The 25,213-nt window shown below is 38.5% G+C and overlaps 3 protein-coding genes across 4 annotated transcripts; 2 read left to right on the top strand and 1 right to left on the bottom strand.

The window, feature by feature from the left end:
• Positions 1 to 229: 229 nt before the first annotated feature.
• LOC134748458 (peroxisomal ATPase PEX6) lies at positions 230 to 7,829 on the top strand. Its single transcript, XM_063683255.1, has 10 exons — positions 230 to 1,437; positions 1,629 to 1,736; positions 1,870 to 2,003; positions 2,264 to 2,756; positions 2,926 to 3,093; positions 3,307 to 3,453; positions 3,625 to 3,783; positions 4,781 to 4,943; positions 5,436 to 5,575; positions 6,685 to 7,829. Exons 1-10 carry the CDS (start codon positions 318 to 320, stop codon positions 6,822 to 6,824), a joined length of 2,772 nt encoding a protein of 923 aa, XP_063539325.1. The 5' UTR covers positions 230 to 317; the 3' UTR covers positions 6,825 to 7,829.
• A 552-nt stretch (positions 7,830 to 8,381) lies between these two features.
• On the top strand, positions 8,382 to 12,750 carry LOC134748459 (photoreceptor outer segment membrane glycoprotein 2-like). The gene is made up of 6 exons (XM_063683256.1): positions 8,382 to 8,603; positions 9,250 to 9,406; positions 9,548 to 9,725; positions 11,009 to 11,138; positions 11,366 to 11,473; positions 12,376 to 12,750. Exons 1-6 carry the CDS (start codon positions 8,382 to 8,384, stop codon positions 12,658 to 12,660), a joined length of 1,080 nt encoding a protein of 359 aa, XP_063539326.1. The 3' UTR covers positions 12,661 to 12,750.
• On the bottom strand, positions 12,651 to 15,807 carry LOC134748453 (isopentenyl-diphosphate Delta-isomerase 1). Of its 2 annotated transcripts, none has more exons than XM_063683249.1 (5): positions 15,688 to 15,807; positions 15,234 to 15,419; positions 14,774 to 14,902; positions 14,195 to 14,370; positions 12,651 to 13,365 (listed from the first exon to the last, which is right to left on the bottom strand). In XM_063683249.1, the coding sequence occupies exons 1-5, from the start codon at positions 15,805 to 15,807 to the stop codon at positions 13,224 to 13,226; spliced, it is 753 nt and encodes a 250-aa protein (XP_063539319.1). In that variant the 3' UTR covers positions 12,651 to 13,223. The 2 variants fall into 2 exon arrangements, with proteins under 2 accessions (XP_063539319.1, XP_063539320.1); XM_063683250.1 differs by having other exon boundaries at positions 15,234 to 15,424; positions 15,693 to 15,807.
• Between the last annotated feature and the right edge of the window lie 9,406 nt (positions 15,808 to 25,213).

Genomic DNA, 25,213 nt, shown 5'->3' with positions numbered 1-25,213 from the left:
GCGAGTGTGGAGCCTAGTTCGCTGATTATTGTGGAGGGCCTTTTAAATAAATGAATTGAATATTTTTTATTACGAAATTTCGTGAATTCGTATCTATCTTTAATTTTTTCTGTAAAATGTACAATAAAATTAACACAAAAAAATCCGGCGTTTTTATAAATGTGTGGAATAACTTAGCTTAGCTTTTGACAGTAACTTTGACATTTGTAGCATTGTGTATTGTTATCAGAATTATCGCTATTATCTGAAATCAGAAAAGTATTAGATGTCTTGAAAATCTTGCGATTATTGTTTATTTTCTGTTATTTTTGTTAATTATGAATGAGCGCATTACTGTTCAACTATGGATAATCAAATTTTGCCTAAAAGTGATCTACCCAAAGTACAATTACTACACATTCCTCGTGTTTTTGGCAGTAAAGTTTAGGCTCTCTTATCAAAGAAAAGTCTTAGCTAAAAAAGACATAGATATGTTTCAGTTGAGGACCATTCCTGCACACGTTCGGTGGCACCTTTTGAAGGAATGTTCAGAAGAGAATTTACCTGTGTTACAACATAAATGTGTGTTTATATCAAAGGAAGATTTTTTACAAATCAGTGCTGAAAATCTGTTCTATATCGACAATGGTGTCCTATGGCTTGCACTGAAATTAACCCCTGATATTAAATCGAAATACAAAGGCAAACAAAACAATATTGACAAAGATAATGTATTGATTAAATACAATTTAAACTTCCTAACTTCTGAACTACATAAGAAGTTATGGATGGATAATAGATCAGCCAGCCTTGAACATATTAGAATAGTTCCTGTTGTAGGCTCAACATTAGTACAAAAAGATATTGCCTTGACTTCAGAAAATGAAATGTATAATATTCTGTCTTCATTTGGATTACAACACTGTAGAGATATTAGCATTTCGTTTCATACTATACCTTCATTGGACCATGCACCTAGTATTGCAGAGACTGCAGAAGTCAGTCTTGTTGTAAATGACTATGATCTGTCCAATGACTTTGTCAAAGAAATTTTGAGCAAGCATTTTGAATTACCTAAATTAATGAGTTTAAATGACATATTCAGCATTGAGCTCACACCGGAGGTTACATCCAAATATCACTACAAGTACCTTGATCTGGTACAAGCTGTGGGAAAACTTTACTTCAAATGTAATAAAATAGATGGCAGGAAGGACTTAGAAGAGTTAGAAGTTAGATATAATTCAAAAGTGATTCAGACTTTTTTCATTGTCAAGGGAGTTACACATTTAATTTTGGGTGAAAACATCCATGCTTTAAAACCAAAAGATGAGTTCTTCAAATCCCAGGCAACTGGTAATAATAACTTGCAAATGTTACAGTCTTGTCCTACTGGGTTAAGGCAAAAGTTTGAGCAAATTCAAGATGCTATTAGTCCATTTGTAGCAGGAGAGATAAGTAAGTCATATTAAGATTATTTTCAATATTTGCTTTTAAGGTCTGTTTTTTTATTCCGTAGACTGAAATGACGTTTCATGTGTAAGACATGACATTTCTTAGTACCACATGAAATGTCATTTTAGTCTACGGAATAAAAAAACAGAATATACAATAACTTACAGTTTAAAGTAAAAATAATAATTTTGCAGGTGACCTGTCTCCTTCTTTGTCAAGTCCAATTTTGCCAATGCTGCTAGTGTCAGGGCCTACTGGGTCAGGCAGACACCAACTTGTTAAAGCATTGGCCCGATATAATGGTAATATATTTACTATCTTTACTTTTCTTTTTTATTACTTTTCTTATTTTTCTGAATTTAATTAATTTTTCATGGTCCCTTTGGAAAATGAATAAAAAAGTAAATTACAAAACAAGCTACATTTCTTGTTTAGGTTTGAACTGCTTACCAATTGACTGCAACAGCCTGCAGAGCTCCACGGCCAAGCAGACAGAGAGCAAGATCAACTCCACTATGCAGAAAGCAAAGGCAGCTGCTCCTTGCTTAGTGCTCTTAGATAATTTTGAGGTAATTAACCTGTTTAATGTAGTCATAAATAATAGTTACCCTTTCTTCATTACTTAACATTAGTGCAGAATTTATATCACATACAAAACGGGTTGACAATTATCAATTGGTGGCATAAATGACAGTGATATTTTGTTAATACTTCAGATAATGGTATGCAGATACAGTAGATTCATAAGTGCATTGTAATATGCCTACTTGAAAAATAAACTATCTTCATCTAATATAATTGTAGTTTAATTTAAGTGTGTATGTAACAGGTGTTTGCAGTAGATCCTGAACATAATGAAGACTGCAGAGTGATGGAATATTTCATGAACACAATAATAGACCTCTACCAAAACTACACTAAGCACCCCATCATTTTCATAGCAGTCACAGAAAAAGTGGAATTAAAACCAAACATACTTAGGATATTCTTAGAAAAGTTCCAACTTTCTAGATTAAATGTCCAGCAAAGATATGAAATGCTTGTATGGTATACTTCTGCTATGCAATTAAATATTGATGGACACCAAAATGTAACAGATAGTATAATTTTCGATGATGAAGGCGCACTCAGCAAACATACAAAAGACATTTTACAAAGAGTTGCAGCAAAGACTGCAACATTTTTATGTGGTGATATTGACACACTGTTGCATTTTGCAATGCGAGAATCTTATTTGAAGCAGCATAACAGTTACATACATTTGCCTTGTGAGGATCCAGATTTACATCTACTTCAGGAAGATGATTTTAACTGTGCTTTAGGTATGTAACTACTTTAACTAGCTATTCCGGTTACATATACTGAAATACAAAATAGGTAAACATTTTATTTTACATCAACAAATTCACAAGTGCTTATTGTTAAAAGTATTCAATATACATATTGTTTTAAATTTTGTAACTTCACCTAAATAACCATTGTTTCTTTTAGAATCAATTAGAAGTCTTCAGAGTCAACATCTAGATGCTCCTAAAATACCAAAGGTGCACTGGGAAGATATTGGTGGACTGGATAAATTGAAGACGGAACTTTTAAAAACCATTGAGTTCCCAATCAAATATCCACACTTATTTAAGAACTCTAGTCTTAAACGTTCAGGTTAGTAATATCATAGACTAGGGACTAAAAAGACGAAGTGGTACAAGGAGTGCTGAATTATATGACGCTGTATGCTATACATAGTGTTTAACGTATGACAATCAAGTTATCACAAAAGGTGTCACTGTCAAGGCCTACATAATACTTTGTGTGTTTTTCTCTCCTTTCTTACGTTACCTGTGATTATTTTTCTAATTTTCAGAATACTTTCAGGTATTTTACTATATGGGCCCCCGGGTTGCGGCAAAACACTGGTCGCCAAGGCGGTGAGCACGGAACTCAACGTTAGCTTTCTCAGCGTGAAAGGGCCAGAGCTACTAAATATGTATATTGGCCAGTCTGAAGAGAATGTTAGAAAAGGTAAATAAATTATACTCGGTACTTAACTACTTACTAGCAAAGATTCATTGATTGAATCATGTAAACTTTACACTGTAAAATTATACACTTTGCTACTAGTACAAGGCGCGCTCTTAAACTTCTAAACATAATTGACAAAAGAAGATATCATCAATATCCGTTTTATTTCAGTATTCGAGTCGGCACGCGCGTCTTCCCCTTGCATCGTGTTCCTGGACGAGCTGGACGCGCTGGCCCCGCGGCGCGGCGCGGCCGGCGACTCGGGCGGCGCCAGCGACCGCGTCGTCAGCCAGCTGCTCGCCGAGCTGGACGGCGTCACGCAGGCTGAAGGCAATCCTTTACTTTCAACATCTTTCATTTACTGTGCCTCAGATAGCAATGGAATCCACCGTTTTTGGAAATACCACGAATTTAAAAGATTGTGGAACAAGGCATCTGGTATATGTGTTTCAATAAGCTTCGGAACGATATTTCACGCCCTCCGCTTTTTTCTGCTTACTGTATTATTCCACTACTGTGATCTTCTTCTTCCGTATAATTTGCAAGTTATGTGGTAGGATAGAGGAAACTGATAGGAGTTTGAAATAGTAGATTGTACAACAAGGGCACAAAGCGATCAATCTTCATACGAGGCAATTTATTGGTCCGAGCGGCAGCGAGGACCAATATAGCCGAGGATAAAAATAGGCGTTTGTGCCTGAGTTATACACACTGCTTTTCACTTCGATTGTGAGTAAAATAAAACAATGGCAAACAAATAAAATACTTTTTAATTTTTTTTTTAATTTTTACACGTCATATTTACCTTAAGCCCACTGCACACTCGTGCGCGAATCGCGGCGCAAAGCCGCGAACGCGAGTGCGGTGTCGATTTCGCTGATTAGCGAACTGTCCAACTCGCGTTCACGGCTTCGCGCCGCAATTCGTGTGGAGGGGTTCATACTGCCAAATTATAACTACATTTTGTAGTTTCTTTCTATAATAACTATGCTGTACTGTAAGATTTTAATGATTTAGTAATATATAAAACACGGATTGTTGAAAAAACGGGCCAAATTAAGTGGAATAACAATATTATCCGATTATGTTTTATTGTGTACTATGGCAGTGATTTGATTGTCTTAGTCTTTAAAAAAAATTACTTTGTGCACTAGAGCATAAAAGTAGCATTTTGTGCAGCCTACATCTAGCACAAAGGAGAACTTTACGAGCATGAGCAAAAATTTTTTTTGTGATTCAGATACGTTTCATCTCCTCGACAGTGAGAAAAAACACGTAGTAGTAATGCCGATCGATTTCTAATTCTATTTTATTTGTATCCCAACAGACGCCGACGCGACCAGCCTTGTGTTTATAATGGGCGCCACAAACCGGCCAGACCTCCTGGAGCAGTCGCTACTGAGACCCGGACGACTTGACAAACTAGTATATGTGGGCCCGTACCGCGGCGTTGAGGAGAAGACCAGAGTCCTCAAGGCGCTGTGCCGAAGGTTGGTGATCAATGTCCTATCCCATATAGTCAGTAGAAGTAGCTACGCTAAAGTGAACTCTGTTGTAAAGAACTTAGTGTTCATAATGGGCGCCACAAACCGGCCGGCCCCCTTGGAATGATCGCTGCTGAGACTCGGACGACTTGACAAACTAGTTTACGTTGGCCTGTACCGCAGCGTTGAGGAGAAGACCAGTGTGAATCGAAGGTTGGTGATCCATGTAAGTAACAACAATACAGAAACATAGACATGCGAAAGTAAACTCTAATGTTAAGAATCCGGTAAGACCTGAAGCACTAGCAGTCATTAGAAGTGCGCAAAAGTGAATAAATTGAAGAACGTAGTATTTATAATGAGTGTCACAGCCCACCAGCCGTGTGGAAATGTTACACTTTCTGTATATATATTGGTCTACATCCTCTTCAATTAAAGAACAAAATTATTAGATTAAGATCAAGTTTTGTTAGGTAATAATCTGTGGCTTGTTCCCAGTTACAAGCTGCGGCCGGAGGTGCAGCTGCCGGCCGTGGCGGCGGCGCTGCCCGAGGGCTGCACGGGCGCCGACCTGCTCAGCGTGGTGTCCACCGCGCGCTCCGCGGCCGTGCGCGGTCTGGTGCAGAAGCTGCACGCAGGTTACTATTACACTGTCCCAGCTACAAGCTGCCGGAGCTGCGCCTGCCGGCCGTGGCGGCGGCGCTGCCCGAGGGCTGCACGGGCGCCGACCTGCTCAGCGTGGTGTCCACCGCGCGCTCCGCGGCCGTGCGCGGCCTGGTGCAGAAGCTGCACGCAGGTTACTATTACACTGTCCCAGCTACAAGCTGCCGGAGCTGCGCCTGCCGGCCGTGGCGGCGGCGCTGCCCGAGGGCTGCACGGGCGCCGACCTGCTCAGCGTGGTGTCCACCGCGCGCTCCGCGGCCGTGCGCGGCCTGGTGCAGAAGCTGCACGCAGGTTACTATTACACTGTCCCAGCTACAAGCTGCCGGAGCTGCGCCTGCCGGCCGTGGCGGCGGCGCTGCCCGAGGGCTGCACGGGCGCCGACCTGCTCAGCGTGGTGTCCACCGCGCGCTCCGCGGCCGTGCGCGGCCTGGTGCAGAAGCTGCACGCAGGTTACTATTACACTGTCCCAGCTACAAGCTGCCGGAGCTGCGCCTGCCGGCCGTGGCGGCGGCGCTGCCCGAGGGCTGCACGGGCGCCGACCTGCTCAGCGTGGTGTCCACCGCGCGCTCCGCGGCCGTGCGCGGCCTGGTGCAGAAGCTGCACGCAGGTTACTATTACACTGTCCCAGCTACAAGCTGCCGGAGCTGCGCCTGCCGGCCGTGGCGGCGGCGCTGCCCGAGGGCTGCACGGGCGCCGACCTGCTCAGCGTGGTGTCCACCGCGCGCTCCGCGGCCGTGCGCGGCCTGGTGCAGAAGCTGCACGCAGGTTACTATTACACTGTCCCAGCTACATGCTGCCCGAGGGCCATCTACAAGGTCAAGGTTTCCATTTTCTTTGACCTGAGAGCCACGGTCAATATTCCTTTCCGCAGGCCAAAAATCAGAGCTCACGGGCCGGATCCGTTGCACAGTATGGAGTCATAGTATGGAGATCCCTGCTTTCGGAAATGAATAATAAACGTAAAAAAAATTGTACAATCGTCATTAAGATTATTACAACATAATTATTTGTTTATTTTATAAATTACCAAGGACTAATTTTCGTTGATACATCCGTTCTAAAAATGCATTTCTCATGTCCACAGGTTTAGTGAAAGAAAGCGAACTGAGTCCAGACTCAGTGGTCTTGGGAGTATCGGAGTTATGGCAAGGCGTGGAGGCGTTCCGGCCCTCGGTCACCGATGAAGAACTAGAATACTACGAGTCTTTGCAATCCCAAATGTGATTATAGACTTTAAACGTTCCTATATATACGTATGTTAACATTGGGTATCTATTATGTTATAATATGATAAGCAGAATTAGTTCAGTCATGCAGCTGAGAATCAAATAGATAATTTGACTGGCTTACAACTTTTACAAGTATCTTTTTTTTTTTTTTTTTTTTTATACCACGTCGGTGGCAATCAAGCATACGGCCCGCCTGATGGTAAGCAGTTACCGTAGCCTATGAACGCCTGCAACACCAGAGATATTACACGCGCGTTGCCGACCCTTTAAAAACCTGTACACTCCTTTTTTGAAGAACCCCATACTGTAGCCCCTCGGGAAAACCTCGGCAGGGAGCTCATTCCACAGCCGAAGCGTACGCGGGAGGAAATTCCTCTTAAACCGCACAGTACGCGACCATTTAGGTGCTAGGGTGTGAGGATGAACACCCTGCCGATGGCGAGCGGTGCGGTGATAGAAAGCGGCCGTTGGCATCATGTCAAACAATTCTTCAGAGCACAGCCCATTGTACAAGCGGTAGAACACACACAAGGAGGCGAAGTCTCTCCTTAGACTTAAAGGTTCGATACCGCTTGTGAGTTTGGGATCGTCGACGATTCGTACAGCGCGCCTTTGGACTGAGTCGAAGGGTCCAAGCTGGCATCCAGGTGCTCCTGCCTAAAGGTGACAGCAGTACTCCATATGGGGTCTGACTTGCGATTTATATAGCAGCAGTCTTTGCCCCGGAGTAAAGTATCGCCGTGCTTTATTGAGCACACCGAGTTTTTTCGCAGATCAGCAAAAATTGATCTTTATGTCAATGTCATAAAGACTGCCATTTAAAACCATTTCTCACTTCAACTGTAGGTTCATTAATTTCGATTTACACTCTGTATAGGTATATGGATATTGAAGGTTTAAGGAACTTTTATGGATACTGAAGGAAGATTTTGCTTTTATCATTTTATTAATGACATAAGAGTAATTATTGTTGCGTTGTTACGATATTTTATATCAATATAATGTGTTATATTATGTGATAGTAGGATAAAATAAAAGGGAGATATTGTAAATAAAATAATCGCTTGGGTATTCTATTTGTTTCATTGCAACAAGTTATGAACCGGCTCGGTAAGGCTCGATTTGTTGATTATATTCTCTTGCACGCACCTCACGCACCGCATGTACAGCGCCATGTGCAAAATATTATAAATTGAGGAGGGTGTAGAGCAAAGAATATAATACTCACTAGGAGCGTGTAGAGCAGCCCTAAGGCCTGATACGAGCGCTTTGTCAACGAGCGTTAAAAAAACGTTTGAACGACACAAATGGAAACGTGTATTTATTCACACGATGACGGTAGTGCTTTTTATCAAGCGTTGTTGGATTCTCAACTTTAAGCCTTGGTCTTTAAATCGAATTTAGCATGCGGGCAGATTCAAGCGCTTTTTTAACGTGCGTTGAAAAAGCGCTCGTGATTATGAGGCCTTACTTATAAATAAGTCATAATGACAATAATTGTCAGCCACAAGATCGGATCGGAATGGATTCACAATCAACGAAATAGCCTGAAATGGTTTCAGCGATCTATTTAACATGGTCGTCATTCAACAATATCCGCCTACTGCTGATGGCGAGCAAGCCCATAGTAATTTTCTACTTGACCTGGCTGGTGAATACGTCGGAGAGCATTCGTAGCGAGGAGGGCACATTGTTGGATCTCGTGTGTTGGCCGGACGGCAATGCCATTCCGGTTATCGTTGCATGCGTAGGCATTATTGCCGTTATTATTCAGGTAAGTGAGATCTATCAGGGTTATCCTTGATTATAGTGCTTGAAACATGTTCTGTACTAAATTTTTACTGTGTACCTATATATGTAGGTGTATTAAGGTTGCCAGAGCTCCCAAAGATCACTGCGTTTATTAGGTTGGCTTCCACCTGACCAATATCTATGTCCAATGTGCATTGCGGCTCACTCTCTTACTAAGCTAAATGTGAGATGCATACACATTGGACAGGTGCAAGGTGGAATACCACCTTTAGGCACGAGGATCGACCAATTATCTTTCAAGCTGTTGTCAAACAGCGAATCCTCCCATATCTAGGATCCACAAATGGTTGGCAACGCACATGTGGCGTCACGTGAAACAATGGGGTGGTTGCACTCCATAAGTGGCACATAAGAGAAGGTATTGCAAACCATTTATTGGGTAGAATGTAGATAATAACTAGTAATAAATAGGTAAAGTCTGACGACCAGGAAACCACGCCTGGCCTGATCACTCGCCATGTTGCGGAATTTCACTGGACCATTTTTTTTTCATACTATGTATATACTGAACTGTCACAACAATAACAGCGCCCTCTTGACAATGATCATATATCACTGGCCAGGCTTTATTGATTAGAGTACGGCGAGTATATTTATTTTTCTTGTAGATTTATGGATTGTACCAACTGTTCAAGGCTGGTTTACCTAGAGTGGAGTACAACGTCACCAATGGTCTCTTCTATTACATATGGGCGCTCATTATTATTATTATTTTATTTCTGGCGGTCATGTTTTATTCCGGTCTGCAAACGACTATTATAAGAGGTAGGCTTTCAAGATGAGGTAGGTACCTACCTATACTTTTATCATTGTTGATTATTTTATTTGCATCACGTATTATTAGAAAATCGTGCAGAAGTTCAAGATCAATAGGTATTATTGCTTCTTTGAAATTTTGTTTCGCAGCTAAAATAAAGGGCGGTATCACTAAAGCAATTCTTCTTTACTCGAGCCACCTGCCATCCAAAGTGGCGATCGACCAGCTACAAACTCGCTTTCACTGCTGCGGTCGAGTGCAGTACCAGGAGTGGTTCTACATACCCTGGTACACCTCCGGGGCTAGCGGCAACGTCGTCTTGAAGAGGTCGGTACGTTTGATAGACCACCTGCAAGTTCGCTTTCACTGCTGCGGGCGAGTGCAGTACCAGGAGTGGTTCTACATACCCTGGTACACTTCCGGGGCTAGCGGCAACGTCGTCTTGAAGAGGTCGGTACGTTTGATAGACCACCTGCAAGTTCGCTTTCACTGCTGCGGGCGAGTGCAGTACCAGGAGTGGTTCTACATACCCTGGTACACCTCCGAGGCTAGCGGCAACGTCGACTTGAAGAGGTCGGCTCTTTTGATAGACCGCCTGCAAGTTCGTTTTCACTGCTGCGGGCGAGTGCGGTATGTACCAGGAGTGGTTTTACATACCCTGGTACACCTCCGAGACTAGTGGCAACGTCATCTTAAAGAGGTCGGTACGTTTGACAGACTAATACCTGCAAGTTCGCTTCTACTCGTACTGCTGCGGGCGAGTTTAGTCACGACAAAGATAGATATAACTCCGTAATAGATGGATACAGTCTAAGGAAAAAACGTGCCAAATCACGAAAATTTGATTCTCGATCAGATGGCGCCACTAGTTTTGGCCTACTTTCGTATAGAGGGCGTTGACTGTTTCGTTTGTTATTTATAATTTTAACGCATACCAGTGAAAGAACATGGGTCAAAATCATATAAAAATAATTAATGCAAATAAAAAAATAATTTATCCATATTTAGATACATTTTAACGTATTTTTATACATCTTCATTTTTGTCGATAGATGGCAGTAAATTTACAGTGGTTACAAAATTTACTATGACAGTACCGCTCTATCTTATTATATCCTCATTGGTCACGAGTAATTTCTACATTATACACCGACAGGAAAAAAAAAACATTAGAACTATCAATTCTTGTAATGTTTAGTTTTAGTTATAATACTTATAATATTGTCAAACTTATTTTTTAATTTTCTTCTCACCTTTGTATGAAAGAGCGAATACCTCCTAACACAAGTGTCAAACTTAAAAGGAGGATTCGACACCCAGGATAAACGTTGTTAAAAAATAAACGAATTTTGAATTTTTTAATTTTATATCGACTTAAGGGGTCTAGAAAAAACACCGGGGATTTCAGCTTCTATCAAATTGAGGTAGAAATGGTGCCCTGCGTTTTTTTCTCAAAAAATAGAGTTTTGCCACATAAATAACAGGTAACAAATAGAACGAATTCTACCTAATCATAATAAAAGGTCATACCTTTTGGATAACAACAAATTGATTGTAAAATTCAATTAGACCTTTCTTGAAAGAGCTACCTAAGTATTTCTTTTGAACAGTTCACTGCAATCTACCCACAAGTTCGTCAGCGATAACGTACCATACAGTTGTTGCTCTATGGATGTGATGCAGCCCTGCGTGCACCACAGAGTTGCGCACGAGGATACAGTGTATAAGTATAACCCACGTGTGAGTGCTGAGTGACCTATGTTATAGACTGTTTTGTCTGATATTACCCCATCCGTAATGTTCTTTCACCTAAATACACATCACCCACCGCCCACAAGTATTTTGCCCTACCTATCTAATTATGAAAATGAGTATAGGTAGGTACAAGGTACTTACTCAAACACAACGCATGTAGTTTTCAATTGAAAATGACAAAAGTAAAAGTACCTATTCTTTGCATTTTCCAGCAAAAACTGACGATATGGGAAGCTGGTTGCGAAGAGAAACTGATAAATGAAATGATGACGATTTCATGGCGGCTTATCGCAGTGATGGCCCTTATAACAATTGCCATGGTGAATTGAATACCTACCTACATAGTACAGTCAAGTGTAAAAATATGGGTGCATACAACTTAACTCAAAAATATGTCCCATAGTTCTTAATTCGCTGACATAAGAGCTATGGGATTGGGACTTATTTATGAGTATAATGAGTGCACCCATATTTTTACACTTGACTATACTTAATCATATTTTTTATGGATTGGAAATGTAGCCCTTTAGGTCATACATCGAATATGCCCTTATATCGTTTCAGAACTTCAGAATTCGTCGTTAAAGTTAACAGCTTATACCTACCTAAAGTAGGGACGCTAAGCACGAATAATAATTGGGCGCGTGTGATAGATAGGAAATGGAGTGTCTATTTACGAAACTCTTCGTACTTCGCGTCCTTACTTTATACAATTATATAAGAGTTATACCTAACCGATGGTAAGTTAGTGTTGCTGGCTGTAGGTACAGTCGAGTTCATACATATGTATACATTTTCTTCATCTTAATCCATTGCAATAAGGCTAAAAAAAATACTTATTTCACAAATACTCGACTGTACAGGTAGACTGCATTTTCACGTATCTAACTAAGCTGGTTACTGAATGGGCTCGTACGATCGCAATTCCTAATCACTCGAATTACCTATTCGTAAGGGGTTTGTAAGTAATTGCCTACTTAACAACTATTAGATAAATAGAAGACTTGTGTTAGATAACTTTCAGAATTATAATAATTGGTTGCGCGTGATAATTATAAGTATTCCGTATTATTGTAAGTATGCGCATATACCAAATTTAATAACCAACGGTTAAGGCCTAAGATACCGATGCGAGAAATTTTGCGCAAAGGTCGGCGCCGATTTACATAAATCGAAAGTGTCACGATGACTTTCTCTCGTAAATTTACTAGTATTTTACTAGATACTCCAAGGCATAGCAGTACGATACCTCCACACGGCGTACAGAAGCGGCCTGCACATCGGAAACCAGGTCGCGTGCGAAGCCTACTTGCTTCGCTCCGTGGGCGCCACCACCTCTAAACGAATCGACTGTCCGAGGAAAATCTTTCGCAAGAAAAACTTCCATCATTCGAGGACGTTACAGTGGGTGAAAGCCACTTACACTCCCAGGAAAATTAAGTGTAAAGCTTCATCCCCTGATATGAATAGTTCCGACGAATTATTGAAACAAATTGATGGAGAATAGCGTTTAATAAAATAAATAATTTGAATATAATTTGTATTTCGAACTATTTAAATATCTAATTACCTACTAATGTTTATCAGCTGTTTGCTTATAGAACCAAACTAGATACACCTGTGCGCGACAGAACTTATGGATTGTGTTTGTAAAGTCTATTTTCGCTTTATCGCGCCTTATTTGTGTAGCTCGAGCTAAAATTTACAAATATAAATAAAATAATAAGTAATGATAATGACACTGGCAATAAATTAAAGGTTCTGACGCATGAAACATACAGATACGCAAACATAATATTGGTTCGTTAACTCAAGTCTCATTCTCTCATTAAGCAAAATGTAAAACGCAAATACACATTGGACCAAGGTATTGGACAGGCGAAATGCCACCCTTAACAACTGTTCAGATATTTGAAGTGTCATTGGCGTCATAGGTATACATATTAAAGAAAATTTACACATTTGATTAATTGAAGTAAACTAAATGAAATGCTAAATTGTTACTGCCTCCTTGTTCGTAATTAATTATATACACAGATAATGACAACATAATATAAATAGAAGTTATGATTATTTGTCTATGAACTTGTGTATTTTCTCTGGCTCGGCGAGTTCCTTGAGACGGTGAAGGTTGTCCCACCATAGCTTCAGTCTATGGCGCCTGATCATGTTGAACCAGGGTGTTATCGGCCCTTCCAACGTCGGAATATATCTGAAATTTTAAAATAGCACAGTAATAATTAGTTAATAAGTTAAATAGGAGCTACATTACAGTTTAAAGTAAAATCAAAACGGTTAGGTTAAATAAAACTGTTTCCTACGTTTTATAGAAATATATTATATTATATTACAGAAAAAAATAAACCTCGACAAAATAAAATAGCGCCATCCAGTTGAAATTTATCTAAAGCTCTGTTTTCCTAGGCTAGTGATGCCGTCATATAGCGGCCGTCTCCATACAAAATATATGGATGGATCAGTATTCCACAGCTATCGCTATAATAGGAACCCAGAGCTTAAGACCAATCCCAACAGACAACACTTTCGATAAATAAAATCCGCACAAAAATCAAATTGGTTCATTCTTTAAGGAACTACAATTCCACAGAACGACTAAACTTATAACACACCTCTTTTACCTTTAGGGGTTAAAAATGTGGACCCACTGGACTAAAACATTCGGCTAGAGTCCAAAAATCTCAAAGAACCGTTAAATCTAGTGCTTAATTGAAATTTTACCTAAATACATTATATTAACATTAGAGAAATCAGTTAAACAATTTAGAGTTTTGTCGATTTCAAATCTAGACCAGTTGCTAATCTTTCTTCCTTGTGCTCTGATCATTCGTTACTTTCTATTTATAATTATCCTTATTTTAATTTAATTTTGTAGTAAAAATAAAATATAAAATTTACTGTTTATAATAATAAAATTATTAAATTTACTTATTTAGTTTTTTTATTAGAGCTCACCCACACTGGCGCATATACCACAGCGATCACGTTTATATTTTTTTGCAAAGTCTGACGATTCTACTTACGCATTGAACTCGTTCTTGGGCACGAAGCAGTACTCGGATATCTCGTCCGAGTTGGGGTTGATCTTGACGTCGCCCTGCAAGAAGAGCACGTGGTCGATCTCATGCTCGCCGAACACGCCGTCGCCGGGGTCGTGGTAGTGCACGCGCGTCAGGAACGTGAACAGTTCCGGCTCCATCTGTTCACAGATCACTTTTATACTGTTGGGCTGCGGCCGCACGCGTCAGTTTACGTCTTTGGTGGTTATGGTTAACAGACTTCCAAAAAAGTGGTTATTAAATCAGTTTTTTTTTCTATACTACGACATCTGCCTGCCTGCCTCACGGAAAAAGAAACATACTCTATGGACGCGTGCAACAGCAGGGGTGTCACTTGCGAGTCACCAACCCTTTTAAAACCTGTACACTCGCTTTAGTACCCCATACCGTAGTCCTTTTGGAATTTCCTTGTAGTCCTTTTTGAAGTTCCTATAATCTTTTTTTTAAATTTCTATAACTCCGTGTTAACAAAATACCTAATTGTTTAATGAAACATAGTCCTATTTTTCCTACAACTGTCAAATAGTTAAAGCAAATAATTACCTGGTCCATTGGTATGCCTAGTTCATGGTTCAGTCTCCGCCGGGCAGCTTCTACAATGTTCTCTGGCTTGTTGTCTATGTACAATGGATGACTGCAGCAGGCGTTGGAGTAGTAATCTGGATATGTAACCTGAACATACAACATATTATGATTACAGACAATTGCCACTCAAAATTCAGCCTAGTTTCGTAATTTTTTGGAAGAAGATTCTACTACTAAAGCTTTTAAAATAAGATATTAAAAGAGAAGAGACAGACATGATAATCAGAGGTCGGCGGGGGTGGGCTATTCACCTTATAATTTGACATGCCGTATGTCATATTATAAGGCAAATAGATCACCCCCGCCAACCTCTGATGATAATAAGTAAAAATAAGGTATACTGTTGTGTTCATTAAGAAAATAATTACATACTATATTTTCAATATAGTCAAGTCAATCTTGTAAAAAGATGATTTACCTTTTGGCTTGACCTCCTTTGTAACAACATATCACCTCTCTTATTAAAAAGGAAAACGCTAAAGGCTCGGTGCAGCAAGATGTCACCCTCAGGGCCGACTTTGTGGCATTCTCTCTTGGTTGCGGTACCAATGATATTGTCCTTCTCATCCACTAACAGGCAGATGTCCTTGTCCAGTGCTTCAGCCTGCAGTATATTAGATTTAAGTGAGCATGGTAGCCGAGGGTCGGTAACCCAACCTATTATGTTTTGTTACAAAATATATATACTCAATCAGTAATTGTTAATTATGTCAATACACTAACACATTTTTATTGCAGGCCAGATACTTTACACTTGATGTTCAGGGTCAAACCCTACCTAGCTTGTAATATAAGTAAGCAAAATAATTATGAATGAAAATTTAAGGCCTGAAATATAAAGTACTAATGTTAATATAATACTATGAGGTTACCTGAGTTGGTTCTACACCTTCTTTGGCTTCATGCAGTGGCTTGGCTGTATTTGAAGATAATAATCGGGTCTCCAGACGCAAAGCATTCCAAAAACTCCGAGATATGTTCCGAGCCAACATTTTGTCTAAAACCAAAAACTACACTACATCTTCTAAGTACAATCAGTAAATTTATCCCCATCCTAACAAAAGATATGTTAATAAAGGTTGACATTTGAGATAATAATCTACTCCTGGCATATAGCTGCTGTAAGGTATGTCTGATAAAATCAACAACACAATAGCTCTTTATGCCAGCAGATCAAGTTCAATTCAAATATGAATAGTATACTATTTCTGGTGTCTCAAAATGTCCTAGTATATAATGTTCATGTCTGTTTCATGTGCCCAATATTCTTATGACAAAATCATAACATTTGCTAGTAAAATGGAAATCGACAATATATAGTTCTAACGTTGTTAAATAAGCTCTCGCAACGAATACTGCTCTTATGACGATTCATTTCCATAATTTATGGACTAGAATGTAAAATTTACGACAAGTGATACTGATAAAATACTGTAAAAACTGTTTTTCAACCATTTTATAATTTAAGCCATCATTCGACGCTAGAGGTATAATAAACACACTATAAATTCAAAATCACTATAGGTATAAAAAAAACCTGTAAACCTAAATGAGAATTACTAGACTCTCATTTAGGTTTACAGGTTATTTTTATTTATACCTATTTTGAATTTGTACTCTTGTTTATTATACCGTATTTAATATTCACTTTACGCAATTAGTAGAGGATGTATTTACTTAATCAAAGAAATCCGTCAATTAATATTTCGCAACGTAACAACTGCGGAATACGTACTACTAACCTGCTTTGTTATTTATGCTTAGAATACGCCGGTGAATTATTTATATCGCAGAAGATTTTTAAATTACATTACACAAATTAATCAGATTTAAGCCGTGATCAAAGAGCTATAATCACTACGTTCTAATATGGTTCTAATTTGATAACCGCAGGAAATATTGGTGTTTCTCTTTTTCCTGACCTGACGATGACAAGTCAGCAGAGTCAGCTGTCACTGTCACTGTCAATTTAAGGTCGCTATAAACGTTTGCGATATATCGGTCCAATAGAGTGAGAAGGAGCGATAGAACGTGCAACGTATCGCAGTATTCGCAGTCAACATGAATCTAGTATAAAACTGGATTAAGCATGAGTGGGGGGGGGGGGGGGGGGGTAACTGTAGGAGTAGCACAGAAAGCGTTATTTATTGTTTGTCCTTGTTACAGTCTCACTTTTTTTTTTATTCCCCACCGTACATTTGTGTAGCTTGTTCCAGACTACGCGGCGCGGCGCGAAGCCGCGATTCGCGCACGAGTGTGGAGGAAGGCTTATGGTTTATGGTGGGCTACAAATCTACTCGACTATAGTTTGTCAATGTACTGTCTCATTTCAAACATAGACAGAGAGATTCTTACTATCTTTGTCTTACACTAGTACTAGCATCCAAAAGAAAAGGATGAGTGTAGTTTTTTTTTGTCTCAGAATAATGACTAAAGCATAGAAGTCGGGCAAAAATGCTTCGCAAATATGTATACCCGTACTTTACTTCCTTACGAATTAGATAATGTGCCGAAAAGAGATGCATATATGCTTGTTATTTCTCATTTACGTACGGTGTCATAAGTTTGATAATTTGCTAGGGATGTGACTGTGTCGACTTTTTATATCGATAAATTATGCATAAGTTTATGTGCCGTGTAAAAAAATTAATCACGAAATTGGCAAATTGATCTGGCTAATGAAAGTTGAACCTGAACAAACGCGGCAATTTCAAGAAATCTGTAGCAGGCGGCTCGTTGAAATGAAATGAAATGCGTGGAATACAAGGATTGCATAACTTTTATACTTTTTATAATTTTCATATTCTAAAAATCATTAAAAAGTATAAAAATTATGCAATCCTTGGAATCAAAGAGCCGCCTGATATGAGGATTAATGCATGTCCCTAATATAGCTTTTATCTCATTTGCAGTCTACCACTCAGAACCGTCTAACTATACCTCTCGTTTTTTTATCATTTAAGAAGGCGAGCGATCTTAACGTGTCGTTTTATCGAAAAACACTTTGAAAATAAGTCACAACAAATATAATATACGATCATTTACATACTTTTGCTTTCATAAGTAAAATATTGCTATATTTATAAAAAAACTTGTCAATAAAAAGACACGTGGAAATGGTTTACCGTTTTTTCTAATGCTAAAAGACTAAGTATAGTTTCTAGTCATGTACAGTCAGCTGCAGAGAAAAGGCACCCCCCCTGCATACAAAGTTCTGTAAATTAGTATGGACGTGGGGTACCTTTTCTGTGCAGCTGACTGTACCAAATAGGAAATGAAAAAAAAAACGTTCGTGTAATATATTTTTTATATTTAATAATAGGGAATATTACGCGAAACTCGGCGTAGGTGGCGCCACTATCACAATCTGAGGGTCTATCGCGAAACAAGAAAATCGAACTTTCGTTATCTAACATCTCTGTCACTCTTGCGTATTCGAGCGATAAAGAGGCAGCTAGATAACGAAATTTCGGATTCGAGTTTTCCGGTAGGTCCCCTGAAAACTTGTCAAAAACCTGTTAAAGGTACAGTATGAATAAGTTACGATACGGTGCACTAAAAAAGCTAGTGCTGCACTCTGGTGGCAGAACATTGCAGTAATATCCCCTATTCCTCGTCCTTTGGAAATCTGAAATAAAAAGTTGAGTTTTGTGACCAACAATATTAATAAAAGGAACATTCATCAATGATCATTAATGTCTTTTTTATTAGGGTTCCGTACCCAAAGGGTAAAGACGGGACCCTATTACTAATACTTCGCTGTCCGTCTGTCTGTCACCAGGCTGTATCTCATGAACCGTGATAGCTAGACAGTTGAAATTTTCACAGATGATGTATTTCTGTTGCCGCTATAACAACAAATACTAAAAAGTACGGTCCCCTTGGTGCGCGCGTCCGACCCGCACTTGACCGGTTTTTAGTATTAAACTATAGTCTGGCAAACACAATCTGTCAGTAAGTAAGAACAAAGAAAACTATAGGTACAGTCGAAGGCAAAAATATCGATCCAGACAAATGGCTTAAAAATATGTGAACACGATTTTATTGTCTGAGCGTACACATATTTTTGAGACTTTGGGAATGTATATATATTTATGCCCTTGACTGTACTCATCAATTAAAATGAGACAGTCCTGGGCCAAACTATAAGAGAGCTGTAAATGTCGATAGGTTATTGATCTGAGGTCGATACATCACTATGCCAAAAATATAACCTTTCATACTTAGCAGAAAAGTTCGAAAATTTATGCAAAAATCTATATAGACTTGAATGCAAGTAATAATTACATAAACAATATATCGATTTCTATGTTTAGGGTCAGGTCCTATAAATTAATTTCTTCAAAATTGAACAAAACTCACCGATTAAAGGTTATCGGTTCGTGCGTATTTTCTTTTCTTCCTGTATGCGATTTACAGCCCTCGATCACACAAGACATTATCACAAAGAGAACTTCAAACCATTACAAATAAAAACTCAACACGTTTTCCAACAATCTTTCAGGAATAGCAAGAATATAATTAAAATAAACCAAGATGACCGCTGAAACATCCCGAAATATTTCAACTAAAATAATACGACTATGTCAAGTTGTTACAGTTGACACCTACCTGTGAAATAACGAAGTTATATTTTATTTGGCTGGATTATATTATAGAACCACATAGAACCATTTGACATTTCCCTCAGTTCATCTTATGACAATACTGAAAAAAACGAAAGAACTTGCGGATTGTTGTCTCACTCACTCATAGACAAAAAGTAATAACGTGTTGTGAATACAATATCTTTTACCAAGCTTTTATTTTTGCCCGGCTTCTTTGCTTTAGTCATTATTCTGAGTTTTTTGTTATTATTTACTGACAATTTGGTTTGACCAACTATATTGTCGTATTGCGTATGTCCAGTCCCTCACGGGAGCACGCGGTAGGCCACTTCTATAGGATCCTACCTTCTATGGCAGTCAACATGTAGCTCAGAATAATGATTCTGAGACATGTAGTGGTTATATACTCTTTGGTATATTCTCTTTAGCTCGCACCAAACTACGCGGCGCAAAGCCGCGAACGCGAGTGTGGAGTCGATTTCGCTGATTAGATATTCGCGCACTAGTGTGGAGGATACTTTTGTTTATTTTTTATTTTATTTTATACTTTTGTTAGCAACACTGTTTGTAAGGATCATTATTTATTAATAGCTTATATTTTGATCATTTTTACTTTTACGATTAGCTTAAAAAAGAGTATCAGTTGACCCTTACTTGTCACTGGTTCCCGCCATCTTGAATTGTTATTAAAAGGCGGGTACACTGTGACAAGGGGCAGTTCGTGTACAGACGAGTTACAGTGTAGACGTCTTGGAATATTTATTGTAAATTGGTTGTTAGTATGTTGGTAGCGAACGAATAAAGTTAAAATATTGGTACAAGTATTAGTTTTCATCATCAACCCGGTGGTAACCTAACACTTTATTGCAACTTTTTGGTCAACATTGTGGTCAACATGTTGCATGCGTTGTGATTTCGAGTTTTCTATTCACGCGGTTTTCACTTGATTACAATTTTTCGTTAAAAGTGTAGAAATAAAATATTATAGTTATAGTCGGTCGAGCAAATCTTGTCAGTAGAAAACGGCGCGAAATTCAAATTTTCTATGGGACGATAACCTTCGCGCCTACATTTTTTAAATTTGCCGCCTTTTTGTACTGACAAGATTTGCTTGACCAACTCAAATCTTATTCTAGAAAATTATGTATGAATTAAAACATAGTTACCGGTTTAAAACGTCGTGTAACGAAAACATTCAAATCCATGAAGTTATACCCTAAACAGGAGCGAACTGTCACTTTTTTTGCCATACTAAATTGAACCTTATCACCGAGCCAGAAAGGTGTTCGTACCAGACTAGAGAAAACGGTCCACATGAGATAGCAAAAGTGGGTCGCGGTGTCCCACTCGCACATGTTGCCAATGTTAAAAAAATACCATTTTGGTAGTAATTATATCAATAACTACTAAAATTAAATACTTTCTTATATTATTTAAGTGCTATATTCAGAGTGCGGTTCTGATATCTTTTACGTAATTTGTAAATAGTTATAATGTCAATATTATTCACTGATGTATTTTATGTGCACAACAAAAAATACATTAATTTGAATATGGTAGACATTGTAGTAACTTTGAATATTAATTGGTATCCCCAACTTGATAAAGAAATTTTCAAAATACATGAATGGCGGCGCTCAAGATTTATTTGCGAAATAAAGTATAAAATGGGTAAAAGATGTTGTGTGAAAGGTTGCAGAAGTGAAAGTTTTGTTGATTGTGGTATATCTTTTCACAGGTAAGCCTCAACTATTAAAGTTTACGATAAAAATACAAGAAAACATTGTCAAACTCATTAGGGTGACTATGATGTCGGCACGATGTGAATCGGCCTTACAGAGTTCTTATTACCTACGTACTTACTTAATGTAAAAATAAGTTTACCTAAATAAGTATATCTTTATTTCGGCATGTTTAATTATTTGGTTGATAGATAGATAGATAACTGATTTATTTGTGCACGTAATGAGAGCTATATAATTGCCAAAATTTAAATCCAAAATCCTTAAATATTACAGACACATTTATACATAATATTCTATATAGGTTGAACACACATTTCCGTCAGTACACAAAGGCGGCAAATTAAAAAAAAATGGTGCAATTAACTACGATGACGCGTAAAGAATAGCTGAAGTGTGCAAAAGAGAAGCCATTACATATATGAACATACCATGAGTGCGAAAGAGGCAGACTACAAATGAAACAAACGTGACCATTTTTAGGGTTCCGTACCCAAAGGGTAAAAACGGGACCCTATCACTAAGACTCCGCTGTCCGTCTGTCTGTCATCAGTAACAGCTTTTATAACGACTAAATTAAGTAAGGTTTTGTGAAGCGTTTTACAGAGGAGAAAAAAACTATATCCATTCTCTCTGACTTCCTATGCATGAATGAAAAAAGATCTTGGCCAAACTATACATTCCAACTTATCCTAATATCCCACATACATATGACTTATGGTCACCCTAATTAGAAAGAGATGCAACCGCCCACTTTGACTTCTCATGTGGACACACTTTTTGGCCCGTGTACTCCATCCGGTTTATTAAAATCTAAATCCGTGTTCAAATCATGCAGGGCAAAGCAGGGCGTGACCAACTATATCACAAATTCAAGTTGCAAGGTCTGTAGAACGGCAGTAATAAAAGAAAAAAAAAACTGAATTTTATTCTATTCTATTCTAATAGGCCCTCAAATAGGCCGATACAGACCGTTGTAATATAGGTACATAATACAAGAATGAGATGGACGTAAAGGGCCCTCCACACTCATGCGCGAATCACGGCGCGAAGGCGCGATGCGCGCATGAGTGTGGAGGGCCCTAAATGAGACAAGTTGTCAAATAAGTTGATAAATAAATAATAATCTGATAAATCGCTGATAAATCGAATCAAAATCATGATCGTACACAGACTGGCACATCTATAAAGCAGCTTACACACCATCGCACCGCACCAAGGTCATATTGTGCGACGCACACATAAGTAAGAGCGAGAAAGCGATATCTCTTTCTCGCTCTTACTTATGGGTGCGTCGCACAATATGACCTTTGTGCAGTGCGATAGTGTGTTACGGTTTAAGCTTAGGTCCTTAACACTTTCGGTGCCGGGCGCCCCGTTTCCAGTACAAAATGAACACACATAAGTGTTCTTAGCAGTGAATGTAAATACATGCAGGGCAGTATGGCGGCTGATGACGAATAGCGCGGCCATACTACGTCTCTGCCTACTTCCCTCGCTACTTCGCATGCCACTTGTCGAGTATGTGGCCGGGGTAAGGGGCGTGGGGGCAATTTCCCACACCAGCAGCCATTTCATCCTCAAATCGACGAAGATTGACCTCCCCACATCGGTGGGAAGCGACCCGCAACAGCCGTCGCAGCTGGAAGGCGGATACAGCCTCTCATACCTCCCCTCAGGGAGGTATTTGATAGTAAGTAAGTAAGTAAGTAAGCTCTTTATTTGCGTTAAATGCGGTTAACAAAAGGTCTTAAACATTATAAATTAAGAAAGTATCACACATTTAGCTGAATTGCAGCATGCAAAAATATACACCTAAATCTAAAATCTCTCACAACATGCAATATGTACACAAGTTATATACAATTAACATATCTAAGAGTTGAGAGCAAGAAAAACAGAATTTTAATCATTAATAATTTGGCTATTTTGAAATCTATATTTATATGAATTGTAAAAATAACTAAATGTCAGAATATGTAATAAATATGTCAATTGCTAAGAATTATTATTATTAAAGAAATCATTTAATGAATAGTAACATTCTTTAATTAACCATGTCTTAAGATTTGTATAAAATTTGTGTCCAACTAAACTAGTAATAGATTTCGGCACAGTATTATAAATTTTGCTTAGCATATAAAAGGAGTTCTTTTTAAATAGACTCAAATTTGCTACTGGCATGTTCAAGGGTTTTTGTGTAATTGTTCGTTTATTATTATTGTCTTTAATCAGAAACAGATCCATGTGTTTTTTCACAAAAGTACATGCCTCCAGAATGTATAGACACGTGAGCGTTAAAATTCTGTGTTCTTTGAATATAGGTCTACACGAGTCTAGAGGTTTTAAACCGAATATCGCTCTTATGCAGCGCTTTTGAGCTATAAAAACCTTCGATATGTCAGATGAGTTGCCCCACAATACAATTCCATATCTGAGAGCAGAACACACGTGTCCATAATATACTAACAAGGCAGTTTTATGTGATGTTACTAGTCTATTTTTTTTTATTGCAAATACAAATTTATTAATTTTGTTGCAGACTGCCTTTACTTGCTCTTTCCATTCGCAGTGCTCGTCCACATAAAGACCCAAGAAATTTTGACACTCCACTTTCTCTATCGGTTTCCCATTACATTTTATATTAAGCTTTAGATTTTTTCCCTGCCTGGTACGAAAGTATATATATTTGGTTTTCTCAGTATTTATAGTTAGATTATTTCTTGTTAGCCATTTTACGGTTTCCTCTGAAACTTTATTTAATATATCATTAAAATTTCCTACATTTTGACTTTCTACTATGATGGTTGTGTCATCGGCAAACATAACAGTGGGATGTTGGACTGCACGAGGCAGATCATTTATATAAATGATAAACAATAGGGGTCCTAAAATACTGCCCTGTGGTACTCCGAACTTATTTTGATTATGATGACATCCATCCGTGGGGGCATGCCACGGCTCGAGATCATTGATTGACATCAAAGTTTTTGTTATTCCGTTCAGTCAGTAGTATATATTCATGAATCCTCTCCAACTCGCTTATCGCTTAAAGATAAATGATCCGCGTAACGTGTTACTTATATACTTGGGTACATAATATAATATATTTATTTATATATGTATGTAATATGTATGCATGTTTGTATATATATAGGTATATATTGCTATTATTTTTATATGTGTAAGAGTATAAATAGAATATTGTTTGGAATAATTTAATTTGTGTTTCATGCTTCCTTTCGTTGTTTACAATCCCACTAACTATAAGTTTCTGTTTGACCCAATGGCTGACTGGTAGAGAATGCCTTAAGGCATTAATTCCGCCATTTGTACAATTTTATATCGTGCAATAGTTTAAATAAATAAATGACTGGTCTGGCCTAGTGGGTAGTGACCCTGCCTGTGAAGCCGATGGTCCTGGGTTCGAATCCCGGTAAGGGCATTTATTTGTGTGATGAGCACAGATATTTGTTCCTGAGTTTTGGGTGTTTTCTATGTATTTATGTATTTGTATATTATATATATCGTTGTCTGAGTACCCGCAACACAAGCCTTCTTGAGCTTACTGTGGGACTTAGTCAAATTGTGTAAGAATGTCCTATAATATTTATTTGTTATAAATAAATAAATAAAATACTTTGCAGAATGCGGCATCAGTCATAGAAACTATTGAAAACGTGTCGCTAAAGTAGGTAACAACAGGGCTGGTATCTATTAGGCACTATAGGTACCTAGCTTATAAGCTTACTGGTCACAAGTCGTGAAATAATGGCTTAAATGTGATCATCAATTATCTAGGCAAAGTTGTTTGCTTATTGGGGGTGAGCGATGAGGAGAGGAGATCCCACCGAGTCGGCCTATTCCTATACATTGACATAATTAACTCCTTTAAGCAGGAAGCTCGAGAAGCCCAAAATAACTTCGTCTAACGAAAATGCGTGCGGCGTGCATTTCAGGAAGCGCAATGTAGTGTGTATGATGGATTCATTTGTTTATTTATATTATATTGTACGTGGTGTTATTGGTTACTCTTCTTACCTATATCT

Source organism: Cydia strobilella, chromosome 16 (genome assembly GCF_947568885.1).
Source record: "Cydia strobilella chromosome 16, ilCydStro3.1, whole genome shotgun sequence".
Classification (NCBI taxonomy): domain Eukaryota; kingdom Metazoa; phylum Arthropoda; class Insecta; order Lepidoptera; family Tortricidae; genus Cydia; species Cydia strobilella.
The sequence above is the reverse complement of the archived record's forward strand: the minus strand, read 5'-3'. Positions and strand labels throughout refer to the sequence as shown.